This window comes from Engystomops pustulosus, chromosome 8 (assembly GCF_040894005.1).
Source record: "Engystomops pustulosus chromosome 8, aEngPut4.maternal, whole genome shotgun sequence".
Taxonomy (NCBI): Eukaryota; Metazoa; Chordata; class Amphibia; order Anura; family Leptodactylidae; genus Engystomops; species Engystomops pustulosus.
Genome location: NC_092418.1, coordinates 119128392 through 119143396, shown reverse-complemented (window position 1 = coordinate 119143396; position 15005 = coordinate 119128392). Strand labels below are relative to the sequence as shown.

At 44.0% G+C, this 15005-nt stretch overlaps 1 protein-coding gene across 1 annotated transcript in view; it reads left to right on the top strand.

Annotated features, from left to right (window-relative positions):
- LOC140075962 (uncharacterized) overlaps positions 1-15005 on the top strand; it is a 795288-nt gene that overhangs the window by 768976 nt on the left and 11307 nt on the right. The window contains 1 exon segment of the mRNA XM_072122420.1: positions 2770-4140. Coding sequence (XP_071978521.1) covers positions 2770-4140 — 1371 coding nt within the window.

The window sequence follows — 15005 nt, the reverse complement described above, 5'->3', positions numbered from 1 at the left end:
TCTGCTCCATGAAGCCATTTCCCAGACAGGGCAGTCCCATGGTCATTGGAGACGCCTTGTCTGCATGGATTTGCATTCCCTATTGTTCAGGATGTGGAATCAGTAGGGAATCACAGGGCGACATTTCAAATGATTTGCAAATGAAGTTATCTGGTTTCATCAGAAAGACACATCCTGGCCTTTCTTTGGTGGGAAGGGATAATAAACCCATAACAAAGGGGAAAGCTTAAAACAAAGCACTCTTAAACAATCAGCCTGGCTGATAAGGAAGTGGGACCAACACCCTTCATTTACATGGGGGAGGTTGTTGAGACAAAAGGGGGCAGACCAAGCAGTATAAGAAACCCAGATACAACTCACATGAGGAGAACTTCTTGTTGGAAGATCTTACTGGAGGAGCTTAGACTGAGAGACTGAGACACAGAATGGAGAGAGAGCTGATCCAGATATGTGTGGAGGAGGGAGCCTGGGAAGGAGGACATGAAGCTGGTGCCAAGGACCCCCAGGATGGTGAGTACTGACAGCCTTCATTGCTTTCTATAAATGATTTTTCCTCTGCCACATTATTTCTGCCTTTCCATATTTCCACTACCACAAAATATAGCCTTTCAAACGGAAAAATAGCGGTAGTGCCTCCACAATATTGGTGTTTATCTGACTCTCATGACTTGTTCTATTTTTGGGCGCAAAATTATGGCACTGCTTGTGAATCTGAGATATTTCCGTCTCTATTGGGTACAATTTTTGGCGCAAAATTATTGCAGATAAACGCTGGTCTCGGGAGTTCATAGCGATTGCACTTGTATTACTGAAGTGTTTGCAAAAGGATTGTGACACGGAAGTCTGACATGAATCTGTTCACCCGTTAAACTGAGTTCACCAGAAAAAAATGGTGCACTCAAGCTCCTGGCTTCATAAATCTGGAGCCAATAGAACTCCTTAGACTAGTTTTCTGCAGCTCTAATTGTGCGCCAAAACATTTTGTAAAAGCGGTGGATTCCCTAACAGCGCCCAAATTGTGGGCACTTCTAAAGTCGATAATGAAGACCCCCATTGTGCTTTTTATCAAATGTATGATTTTCATTGTACATTCACAGTTTGCAGTAAAAAATGCATCTCAACTGCATAAAAATAAAAATGCAGCAATAGGAGTAAAGAGGTGCAGAAATGTAGGGGTACAGTCATGTACAGATGTAGGAGTGCAGTCATGTACAGATATAGGGGTGTAGTCATGTACAGATATAGGGGTGCAGTCATGTACAGGTGTAGGGGTACAGTCATGTAAAGATGTAGGGGTGCAGTCATGTACAGGTGTAGGGGTACAGTCATGTACAGGTGTAGGGGTGCAGTCATGTACAGGTGTAGGGGTGCAGTCATGTACAGCTGTAGGGGTACAGTCATGTACAGGTGTAGGGGTGCAGTCATGTACAGGTGTAGGGGTGCAGTCATGTACAGGTGTAGGGGTACAGTCATGTACAGATGTAGGGGTGCAGTCATGTATAGATGTAGGGGTGCAGTCATGTACAGGTGTAGGGGTGCAGTCATGTACAGCTGTAGGGGTGCAGTCATGTACAGGTGTAGGGGTGCAGTCATGTACATATGTAGGGGTGCAGTCATGTACAGGTGTAGGGGTGCAGTCATGTACAGCTGTAGGGGTGCAGTCATGTACAGGTGTAAGGGTGCAGTCATGTACAGGTGTAGGGGTGCAGTCATGTACAGGTGTAAGGGTGCAGTCATGTACAGATATAGGGGTACAGTCATGTACAGGTGTAGGGGTGTAGTCATATACACGTGTAGGGGTACAGTCATGTACAGGTGTAGGGGTACAGTCATGTACAGGTGTAGGGGTGCAGTCATGTACAGGTGTAGGGGTGTAGTCAGGTACAGGTGTAGGGGTGTAATCATGTACAGGTGTAGGGGTGTAATCATGTACAGGTGTAGGGGTACAGTCATGTACAGGTGTAAGGGTGCAGTCATGTACAGGTGTAGGGGTGTAGTCAGGTACAGGTGTAGGGGTGTAATCATGTACAGGTGTAGGGGTGTAATCATGTACAGGTGTAGGGGTACAGTCAAGTACAGGAGTAGGGGGACAGTCATGTACAGGTGTAGGGTTGCAGTCATGTACAGGTGTAGGGGTGCAGTCATGTACAGGTGTAGGGGTGTAGCCAGGTACAGGTGTAGGGGTGTAATCATGTACAGGTGTAGGGGTACAGTCAAGTACAGGAGTAGGGGTACAGTCATGTACAGGTGTAGGGGTACAGTCATGTACAGGTGTAGGGGTACAGTCATGTACAGGTGGGGGTGCAAAGATGTACATATATTGAAATATAAAGCTTCCCATATGTACAAAATAGGGATCATTCATCTTTAGTCTGGACATTTGTCTGTCTTTTTTTCCCCTCGTTTTGGACTTGTTTGATTTATCTTAGAGGGTGAGATATGATATATAAAATGTTATAAATATTTATATCATTACAGATTTATTAACTTTGTTATTGATCAACTTGTTATTCAACCTTATATTGTAGATGACGTTACTTGTGACTCAGAGGAACATCTGATATCTTCAGATATTAAAGCTGATGATTGTGGGATCACACAAGATACATGTATAGAAAACAACAGCAGAAAGGTTTCACCATCAGACCTTCATTGCAACAATCTATCATCTGATTCTATTACATTGAACACTTCTTCTGATACAACACAGACTAAAAATCCAAAAAGGAGCCACCACAGAGAAGCCGAGCATCTAAGAACTGCAACCAGGAAGACATTTTCTTGTTCTAAATGTGAGAAATGTTTTACTCTTAAATGGAATCTCCTCACACATCAGAAAATTCACACAGGGGAGAAGCCGTTTTCATGTTCGGAATGTGGAAAATGTTTTATTCAAAAATCAGATTTAGTTCAGCACGAGAGAATTAACACAGGGGAGAAGACGTTCTCTTGTTCGCAATGTGCCAAATGTTTTATTGAAAAATCAAATCTTCTTGTACATGAGAGAATTCACACAGGGGAGAAGCCATTTTCATGTTCAGAATGTGGCAAATGTTTTCGTCATAAATCAGAACTTGTTCAGCACGAGAGAATACACACAGGGGAGAAACCGTTTTCCTGTTCAGAATGTGGCAAATGTTTACGTCATGAATCAGATCTTGTTAAAAATGTGAGAATTCACACAGGGGAGAAGCCATTTTCATGTTCAGAATGTGGCAAATGTTTTCGTCAGAAATCATATCTTGTTAAACATGAGAGAATTCACACAGGGGAGAAGCCGTTTTCATGTTCAGAATGTGGCAAATGTTTTCGTCATAAATCAGAACTTGTTCAGCACGAGAGAATACACACAGGGGAGAAACCGTTTTCCTGTTCAGAATGTGGCAAATGTTTTCGTCATAAATCAGAACTTGTTAAACATGTGAGAATTCACACAGGGGAGAAGCCATTTTCATGTTCAGAATGTGGCAAATGTTTTCGTCAGAAATCATATCTTGTTAAACATGAGAGTATTCACACAGGGGAGAAGCCGTTTTCATGTTCAGAATGTGGCAAATGTTTTCGTCAGAAATCAAAACTTATTGAACATGAGAGAATTCACACAGGGGAGAAGCCGTTTTCATGTTCAGAATGTGGCAAATGTTTTCGTCAGAAATCAGATCTTGTTAAACATGAGAGAATTCACACAGGGGAGAAGCCGTTTTCATGTTCAGAATGTGGCAAATGTTTTCGTCAGAAATCAAAACTTATTGAACATGAGAGAATTCACACAGGGGAGAAGCCGTTTTCATGTTCAGAATGTGACAAATGTTTTTTTCAAAAATGTCATCTTGTTAAACATGAGAGAATTCACACAGGGGAGAAACCATTTTCATGTTCAGAGTGCGGGAAAAGTTTTATTCAAAAATCAGATCTTGTTCTGCATGAGAAAATTCACACAGGGGAGAAACCGTTTTCATGTTCAGAATGTGGCAAATGTTTTATTAGGAAATCAGATCTTGTTAAACACGAAAGAATTCACACAGGGGAGAAGCGGTTTTCATGTTCAGAATGTGGCAAATGTTTTCGTCAGAAATCAAAACTTATTGAACATGAGAGAATTCACACAGGGGAGAAGCCGTTTTCATGTTCAGAATGTGGCAAATGTTTTATTAGGAAATCAGATCTTGTTAAACACGAAAGAAATCACACAGGGGAGAAGCAGTTTGTGTAAACAATGTGACAAATGTTTTGCAATGAAATCCCATCTCTAAACACGTCTCTCACACAGGAAAAAACAACATTTTAATGTTAAGAATGTGGCAAACATTTTCCTTTTTTTTACATATGAGAGGAGCCACAAGGGGAGAAGTCTTGTACTTATTGAACATCTGCATTTGTAATTGAGTTTGATGTTGAGTTGTATGAGATGCAATAACCAATAAACTTCAGATTGAATTAGAGAACTTGTACAATTATGTAACACAATCAGAATAAGAGAGAAAAATGGGGAGGAGCTCGGATAAAGGAGCAGCTGATGTTTTGCCTGAGTGTGAACACGGGGGAATTTATTATTGGCTTTTCTTCATTTTTTTTCGGCAGATCTTATTCTCTGTCTTGCTGCGCCATATTTATGATGTGTTAGAGCCAGGGGCATCGCAATGTCAAAGTTTCCAGGGCACGAGCCCCGTATCTTTCATCCAGTTCCCAGAATATACACCCCACCACCTGCAGAGAGGTACAGCCAGCTGAGGAAGGCAGAAAACCTTCCCTGAAACACGCACCGATCAGGGCTGTCAGTGCTGCCCTCGTCACTCAGTGTGCTGCTTCCTGTCTGAATTGGGAAGCTCATTGTGCTGGCCCCGCCCCTTCTTTGGCCCTGCCCCCCTGCCCCTCTTTCCCTCTTTTACTCGTCTGAAGCTGTCCTGCTCTTTTCCTGCTCTTGTCAAAGTTTGCAGTGAGGGTTCCTTCCTCCAGGAACAAGGACCCAGGTTATTGAGTCCCCCCCCCCCCCCCTGCTCACAGCAGCATGAGATAAGTTATTCCAGGCCAGTGAAAGAAAAACAGGTGTCCTTTTATCGTTAAATTGCGGACAAACTTATTAATGTCACAAATTGATTTATTTTCTATTTGTGGCATTAATAAGTTTGTCAGCAATTTACCGATAAATAGACATTTTCCTTCTGATGAACAATCCATGGTCACACAAGTTACTCCTGTCTGCAATGAACAATTATTTGTAATAACATTTTTGGTGATTTCAGCTTTGGTGAGCCACTTACTATAGTGAATTTGATGCTGCTGGACACATCTCAGGCTACGGATGGCAACTTTTTGACCAGTCCAAGGACCTCAATGTCAGCAACCGGTTCTTTTATCCATCACAATCACGTACACCCTCTATGGATACGTTTCAAAACAGAATTAAACAAGATTCCTAAATAATAAAAAATCAGGGTTACCCCCAATGGTCTCTGACCAGGGCTGAGGATATTGCTGCACACAAGGATCGCAAAATACCTTACCCCGAAAGAAAACCTCCAATTATTGCACAAAAAATTGCCTCAACAATAATACACCTGTTGTGTCTCTACAGTTATTCCACAGTTCTATAGAATCAAACTTATAGTACTAATTTTGTAAAATGTCAGAACTCCAAAACTTGTGAAAACAACTTGGTATTTTAGGATCAATCAGACAACCCAGGGTTAAAGTAACCTAGGGGGTCTTAAAAATAGTAAAAATAAAAGTAAAAAAAAAGCTTAAAATTCAAATCACCCCCCTTTCGCTAGAAGTCATATTAATATAAATAAAAAGTAAAGATCATAAACACATTAGATATCGCCGCATCTGAAAATACTCAATCTATCAAAATATAATAACAGTTTTGTCACTACGTTTAACCCCGTAAGGCAAAAGTCGCAAATGGCACTTTTTTGCCATTTTGAAAACTCAATAAAAAGTGATCAAAAGGTCACACCGTCCTAATATTAGAAGCATTGAAAACTTCATCAAAAGTCACAAAAAATGACACCACCCACAGCTCTGTACACCAAAGTATGAAAAAGTTATTGGCGCCAGAAGACGGCAGAATGAATTTCTTTTTTTTCTACAGGTTTAATTATTGTACATGTATGAAAACATTATAAAACCTATAAAAATGTGTTATCTCAGTGATCGTACTGACCCACATAATGAAGTGGACCTGTCATTTGGGGCACACAGTGAAAGCTGTAAAATCCAAGCCCACAAGAAAATGGCGCAAATGCATTTTTTCATCATTTTCACTGCATTAAAAAAAAAATTTCTGCTTCCCAGTACATGGCATAGAATATTAAATACCGTCACTATGAAGTGCAATTTGTTACGCAGAAAACAAAGCAAAACAGAGCTCTTTACATGGAAAAATAAAAAAGGTATTGCTTTTTAAAAGTGGGGAGTTAAAAATGGAAAGGCAAAACCAAAAAAAGTCGTTAGAGGATTTACATTATTCTTCCTCATATCATCAGTCAGGGGATTTTCCTTTATTTAAAAAGAAACATTGAACAGATTGACCCTTTCCTTATCTCCCTACAGGATGACACCATGTTATGACTTATTTCCCTTTACCATGACCCCATGTTATTCCTCATCTCCCTCCACCATGACCCCTCATCTCCCTACAGCATGAGCCCATGTAATTCCTCATCTCCCTCCACCATGACCCCAGGTTATTCCTCACCTCCCTCCACCATGACCCCAGGTTATTCCTTATCTCCCTACAGCATGACCCCAGGTTATTCCTCATCTCCCTCCACCATGACCCCAGGTTATTCCTCATCTCCCTCCACCGTGACCCCATGTTATTCCTCATCTCCCTCCACCATGACCCCAGGTTATTCCTTATCTCCCTACAGCATGACCCCAGGTTATTCCTCATCTCCCTCCACCATGACCCCAGAATATTCCTCATCTCCCTCCACCATGACCCCATGTTATTCCTCATCTCCCTCCACCATGACCCCATGTTATTCCTCATCTTCCTCCACCATGACCCCATGTTATTACTCATCTCCCTCCACCATGACCCCAGGTTATTCCTCATCTCCCTCCACCATGACCCCATGTTATTCCTCATCTCCCTCCACCATGACCCCAGGATATTCCTCATCTCCCTCTACCATGACCCCAGAATATTCCTCATCTCCCTCCACCATGACCCCATGTTATTCCTCATCTCCCTCCACCATGACCCCAGGATATTCCTCATCTCCCTCCACCATGACCCCAGGTTATTCCTCATCTCCCTCCACCATGAGCCCAGGTTATTCCTCATCTCCCTCCACCATGACCCCAGAATATTCCTCATCTCCCTTCACCATGACCCCATGTTGTTCCTCATCTCCCTCCACCATGACTCCATGTTATTCCTCATCTCCCTCCACCATGACCCCAGAATATTCCTCATCTCCCTTCACCATAACCCCATGTTGTTCCTCATCTCCCTCCACCATGACTCCATGTTATTCCTCATCTCCCTCCACCATGACCCCAGAATATTCCTCATCTCCCTCCACCATGACCCCAGAATATTCCTCATCTTCCTCCACCATGACCCCAGGTTATTCCTCAACTCCCTCCACCATGACCCCATGTTATTCCTCATCTCCCTCCACCATGACCCCAGGTTATTCCTCATCTCCCTCCACCATGACCCCAGGTTATTCCTCATCTCCCTCCACCATGACCCCATGTTATTCCTCATCTCCCTCCACCATGTCCCCAGGTTATTCCTCATCTCCCTCCACCATGACCCCATGTTATTCCTCATCTCCCTCCACCATGACCCCATGTTGTTCCTCATCTCCCTCCACCATGACCCCAGAATATTCCTCATCTCCCTCCACCATGACCCCATGTTATTCCTCATCTCCCTCCACCATGACCCCATGTTATTCCTCATTCTTGTCGCTTATATAATTGGGAAATAATTTTGGGCTTGTTTTTGCTTTCTTTCTCTCTCTATTTTTGCTTCCTTTCTTTGTTGTTTACAGAATGTATTTTTCGCTCTAGTAGAAAGTTAATTGATACGGCTCTGCTTCCATAATTTTTTTTCATAAAGCGCTAGTGTGCATGGAACCCTTTATTTAATTTAATTTAAAAAATCTAAGTCATCTATATGCTACAAAACTTCAAATTTATAGTTTATGAAGGAATTTATGTTTAAAGAGTTAAGAAATAAAAATGTTCCTTTTATTTTAGGGCATCGGATACAATCTTGAAATTTGAAGACGCCACAGAATTTAGATAATTGATGCTAATTAATGTGACCAGACACCGGAATTTATGTTTTAAATTTAACAAATGTATTTTTCATTGTATTTTTTGTTTTACTTTTTACTTTAAAAGGGTGATAATGTTTTATTTTAGATAATGTAATCTCGGAAAAAGAGTCTTTGTCACTTTGCCATTGTTTAAGAGTAGAGATGAGCGAACATACTCGTCCGAGCTTGATGCTCGTTCGAGCATTAGCGTACTCGAAACTGCTCGTTGCTCGGACAAATACTTCGCCCTCTCGAGAAAATGGCATCTCCCGCCGTTTTGCTTTTTGGCGGCCAGAAACAGAGCCAATCACAAGCCAGGAGACTCTGCACTCCACCCAGCATGACGTGGTACCCTTACACGTCGATAGCAGTGGTTGACTGGCCAGATCAGGTGATCAGCTCTTAGTGACACACATATCCACCTCAAACACCAAAGTGGGAAAATTTATTAGGGGTTTGATTTCAATTAGGCACAGTCTGCCAGTTTCTTTTTATTTTACGTTTATTTTTTGATAACTCAGCGTCATCTCATCTGGCATAGCAGTGTGCTTTCATACTTGGCTAGAAAATAGCCATAGGAGAATCCAAACGGCTTACTTAGGCCTACAATAGCGTTATATAGTTGATTTCTGGTTGATCTGCTGGTGGCTGACCTTGCTGTAGTGCATCTACTACCATATTGTGAGGAATTTGCAGTGAGACTTGCGACCGTTGTGTTTAGCGCTTAGTGACGCACATATCCATCGCAAAGACCGAAGTGGGACAATTTATTAGGGGTTTGATTGAAATTAGGCACAGTCTGCCATTTACTTTTTATTTTACGTTTATTTTTTCATAACTCAGCGTCATCTCATCTGGCATAGCAGTGTGCTTTCATAGTTGGCTAGAAAATAGCCATAGCAATAGGATAGCATCGTTTGGTTTTAAAAACTAAAAAACACACAAAAAAAAAAAAAACACAAAAAAAAGTAAAAAAAAAATTAAAGTTATAACTTTCATTTTCAAAATGTTTAACCCAAGGGCTAGGGGTAGAGGACGAGGGCGGGGACGTGGGCGTCCAACTACTGCAGGGGTCAGAGGCCGTGGTCCTGGGCGGGGTGAGACACCACCTGCTGATGAGGGAGCAGGGGAACGCCGCAGAGCTACACTCCCTAGGTTCATGTCTGAAGTTACTGGGACTCGTGGTAGAGCACTGTTGAGGCCAGAACAGTGCAAACAGGTGATGTCGTGGATTGCCGACAATGCTTCGAGCAATTTGTCCACCAGTCAGTCTTCCACGCAGTCCACCCATGTCACCGAAATGACCCCATCGTCGCCTCCACGATCCTCCACAGCATCCACCAGCGTTCAGCTCTCCATACCCCAGACGCTGGACCGCAAAAGGAGGTATAGTGCAACCCACCCGCACGCCGAAGCCCTCAATGTCCACATCTCCAGATTGCTTAGCCTGGAGATGCTGCCCTATATGCTGGTAGAGACCGAGGCCTTTCGCTACCTCATGGCGGCGGCCGCCCCTCGGTATTCGGTCCCCAGCCGCCACTACTTTTCCCGATGTGCCATCCCAGCCCTTCACCAGCACGTGTCAGACAACATCATCCGTGCCCTGACCAACGCCGTTTCTGACAAGGTCCACCTGACCACGGACACGTGGACGAGTGCTGCCGGGCAGGGCCACTATATATCGCTGACGGCACATTGGGTTAACTTGGTGGAGGCTGGGACCGAGTCTGACCCTGCGGCTGGTCATATACTGCCGACGCCGAGGATTGCGGGGCCTACCTCGGTCCAGGTCTTTCAGGCCTACTATGCCTCCTCCTCCTCCCACCCCTCCTCCACCTCCTCCTCCGAACTACCATCCGTGGGCATGGCGCCATCAGTCGCTAGCTCTAGGCACAGCAGCAGTGCCGTCGCTAAGCGACAGCAGGCGGTGCTCAAACTGCTGAGCCTAGGCGATAAATGGCACACCGCCCAAGAGCTATTACAGGGCATCACGGCGCAGACTGATCTGTGGCTGGCACCGCTGAACCTGAAGCCAGGCATGGTTGTGTGTGACAACGGCCGTAACCTGGTGGCGGCTCTGCAACTCGGCAGACTGACACATGTGCCATGCCTGGCCCATGTGTTAAATCTGATAGTTCAGCGTTTCCTCAAGACATACCCCAATCTGTCTGATTTGCTCACGAAGGTGCGCCGCATCTGTGCGCATTTCAGGAAGTCCAGCACAGATGCTGCCACTCTCAGGGCAGCGCAGCGCCATCTCCAACTGCCCGCTCACCGACTGTTGTGCGACGTGCCCACGAGGTGGAATTCAACATTAACCATGTTATCCAGAGTTTACCAGCAGCGCAGAGCGATTGTAGACTGCCAGATGTCAACTTCCACCAGAACTGGTAGTCAGGTCAGTCAGCTTCCTCAAGTCTACAATGAGGAGTGGACGTGGATGTCTGATATCTGTCAGGTGCTGAGTAACTTTGAGGAGTCAACACAGATGGTCAGTGGCGATGCCGCCATCATCAGCCTCACCATCCCGCTGCTTGGCCTGTCTAAAAATTCTCTGATCAGCATGAAGTCGGAAGCTTTGCGCTCGTCACAAGAGACGGGGGAAGAAGATTCCCTTGTTGATAGCCAAAGCACCCTCAGGTCTGTTTCTCAGCGCATATCGGAGGAGGTGGAGGAGGATGAGGAGGAAGAGGCGGAGAATGTTGGCGAGACAGAAGAGGGGACCATTGTTCAGTCCTTCACTGTTCAGCGTGTATGGGCAGAAGAAGAGGAGTTGGAGGAGGAGGAAATGGACAGTCAGGCCAGTGAGGGGAGTGAATTCTTGCGCGTTGGCACTCTGGCGCATATGGCAGATTTCATGCTAGGCTGCCTATCCCGTGACCCTCGCGTTCAAAGAATTTATTCCAGCACCGATTACTGGGTATTCACTCTCCTGGACCCACGGTACAAGCAAAATCTTTCCACTCTCATCCCTGGAGAGGAAAGGAGTGGGAGAATGCATGAATACCAGCAGGCCCTGGTGCACAAGCTGAAACAGTATTTCCCTTCTGACAGCGCTAGCGGCAGAGTGCGTAGTTCTGCGGCACAAGTAGCGAGGGAGAGTAGGCGAGCAGGCAGCTTGTCCAGCACTGGCAAGGGTACGCTTTACAAGGCTTTTGCCAGCTTTATGTCACCCCAGCAAGACACTGTCACCTGTCCCCAGTCTCGGCAGAGAAGGGCTGATCTTTACAGAAAGATGGTGAGGGAGTACGTAGCTGACCATACCATCGTCCTAAATGATCACACAGCTCCCTACAACTACTGGGTTTCAAAGATGGACATGTGGCACGAACTGGCGCTGTACGCCTTGGAGGTTCTTGCCTGCCCTGCCGCTAGCGTGTTGTCCGAGCGGGTTTTCAGTGCAGCTGGTGGCATCATCATCGATAAGCGTACACGCCTGTCGACTGACAGCGCTGACAGGCTGACGCTTATTAAGATGAATAAAGCCTGGATTTCTCATAATTTCCAATCTCCACCAGGTGAAGGAAGCTCAACCTGAATAATTTATGCACTCCTGCTCCTCATTTTCCTCCTTCTTCTCCTCTTTGTACACTAAAGCAGAGGAAACTGGCTATTTTTTGACAGGGCCCACTGGCTCTAGCTATAGTACTCTATGCATTTAATTTTTCTGGAGGGCCACCTACCCGGTCCTCTGTTTTAAACAATTTTTGGGACTGCCACATACAGGCACTCAATCTATTCAATTTTTCTGGAGGGCCACCTACCTGCTCCTCTGGTTTGAAAACTTTTTTGGACTGCCACATACAGGCACTCAATCTATTACATTTTTCTGGAGGGCCACCTACCTGCTCCTCTGGTTTGAAAACTTTTTTGGACTGCCACATACAGGCACTCAATCTATTTCATTTTTCTGGAGGGCCACCTACCTGCTCCTCTGGTTTGAAAACTTTTTTGGACTGCCACATACAGGCACTATCCAAATTAAATTGTCTCCATAGCAGCCTCCACACGTTGTCTCCATTGCTACCTCCAAAAGTCGTCCATATAGTTGCCTCCATACATCGTCCCCTTATCAAACGAGGTGTGTCAGGCAGAAATTTGGGTTGTTTTCATGGATTCCACATCAAAGTTGTTAACTTTGTCGCCACCCTGCTGTGTTATCCACAAAATATACTGGCAAACTTTTATCATTTACCGATATTATTTCAGCGCTTCTTGCGCATCTGTTTACATTCCCTTCACCCACCATATCCCAAACTTATAAGAACGCTACTACACTTAACTTGGTGGAGGCTGGGACCGAGTCTGACCCTGGGGCTGGTCATATACTGGTCATCCTATACCTAGGATTGCGGGGCCTACCTCGGTCCAGGTCTCAAAGGCCTACTATACCCCCTCCTCCTCCCACCCCTCCTCCACCTCCTCCGAATTACCATCCGTGGGCATGGCGCCATCAGTCGGTAGCTCTAGGCACAGCAGCAGTGCCGTCGCTAAGCGACAGCAGGCGGTGCTCAAACTGCTGAGCCTAGGCGATAAAAGGCACACCGCCCAAGAGCTAAATATCGACTAAATATACCGTCAACCTTTTGTTCACAGAGGAAATCATTTCAGCGCTTCTTGCTCACCTCCTTTGGTTCCTCTCTGCCACCCCTGAGTCCATTTAGGGTATGTCGCCATGCCACTCTCTAGCCTGCTGCTGCTGCCGCTGCCTCTGCATAGTCCCCTATAGTGTCAGGGTCAATTATTGGATGTTTTAGATGCTATCTAGCCTCATTCGGTCACTCTGTCATGGCCATGCTGTTGCCCATAATTTTGGCATAATGGTGCGTTTAAGCAGCCTCAGAGGCATCCATGCATGCTGCCCCTGCTGTTTCCTGTCCATTTCCGTGGTGTTTCCATCCTTTTCTGAGGTTCCCAGGTGTTTGGCCAAGCTTCCCTGTGCAGAGCCTTGGTCCCCTTGAAAAATGCTCGAGTCTCCCATTGACTTCAATGGGGCTCGTTATTCGAGACGAGCACTCGAGCATCGGGAAAAGTTCGTCTCGAATAACGAGTACCCGAGCATTTTAGTGCTCGCTCATCTCTAGTTATAAGGTAAGAGTCAGTTTTACTCACGATCTGCCATTTATTGTAAAGAATACACTTGAATCTTTTGAATTCAGTCCAATACAGGGTCAAGAACAAATAAACCTTTTAAATCTAACAATATACATTGTAGAAGGAACTATCAAAACTAAAACTTATAACAAACCTACTAATAGTAATAGCTAGATATTGAGAAAAAATTGCCATCTCCATATATGGATTAAAAATATCCCAAAAAGTCAGTTCCTACATCACCAAAGTACTGTACGAATATATATATATATGGGAGGCAAACTCATTAGAAACTTAATTTTCCCAAAAAGGGAATGAACTTAGTCCCATATGAAAAGTAATATTGGAAATAGCAAATATTCCTAGAGAGACTCTATTAAAAAAATAAAGAAGATATCCAACAACACAAAAGACACTCGATCAAGAAAAAAAATATTAATATTATGATTAGAATTATTACCCAATTTTCAAAGAAATATGGAACATTTTAACCAATTATTTAAAAACATTGAGAATTCTCATCACAAGTCAAGATCACAGGAGGATCTCAAGAAAAAGGAAAACATGTGATACTTATTGTGGACACCAGAGATGTATATCCGTCATGGAGAAGGGATGAGTAAATATCAAAAAGTAGATTTCACAAAAGAGATCAAATGCAAAAATGAGAACACTTTATAAACCTCTTCGCGCGCTCCGCTGTTCATGTACGAGGCAGAACTGCAGCGGCTGTATGTGGGCACCACCATGTATGTAATGTGATGTCATCGGGGATCCATTGTCTTTTTAAGACCTGAGACAGTATGGCAGATTCATTACAATAAGCAAGTGGCTTATTGTAATGAATATTGTGTAAAAACACCATATACTGCAATACTGCAATACATTATAGTATATAGGAGGAATGATTAGACCAATATAGTAAAAAAAAATGTAAAAAATAATACAAAAATTAAAAAAAACCTAAAAATTTGTGGACTCTGATTATAAAGTTTAACAAAATATATGCCAGAAGTCTATGGGTGCTCATATGCAGTGGACTCTGCTTATTAAGCTTAACATTCAAACGTGTTTGTATAGTTGAGTCTATATAGGCATTCAAGTAGTGGACTCTGTTTATAAAGCTTAACATTCTGCATGCCAACAGCACAGAGCCTACAAAGGCTCATAAGCAGAGGACTGTGCTCACTAAGCTTAACAAACAATCTGGTTACATAGCTGAATCTATAAAGGCTCTCAAGCAGTGGACTCTGTTTACAAAGCTTAACAACCTGAATACCAGCAGCGTGAAGCACCTAAAGGGCTCATACGCAGTGGACTTTGCTCAATAAGCTTAACATTTACCTTGTCTGAGCAGTGGAGTCTATACGGGCTCATAAACAGGAGATTCTGTTTACAAAGCTTAACAATTTGTACGTAAGCAGTGAGGAGTCTACAAGGATCTCTGAGTAGCGGACTTTGCTCATTAAGCTTAACAATTAACTTGCTTGACCGACGGAATCTATAGAGGCACAAAAGTAGCGGACTTTGCTTACTAAGCCTAACCGTCATCCTGTCTGCACTGCAAAGTTTGATAACGATCTGTTCCTCAACTTGGTTGTCAAAACTGAGCAACATACCATTTTCAAT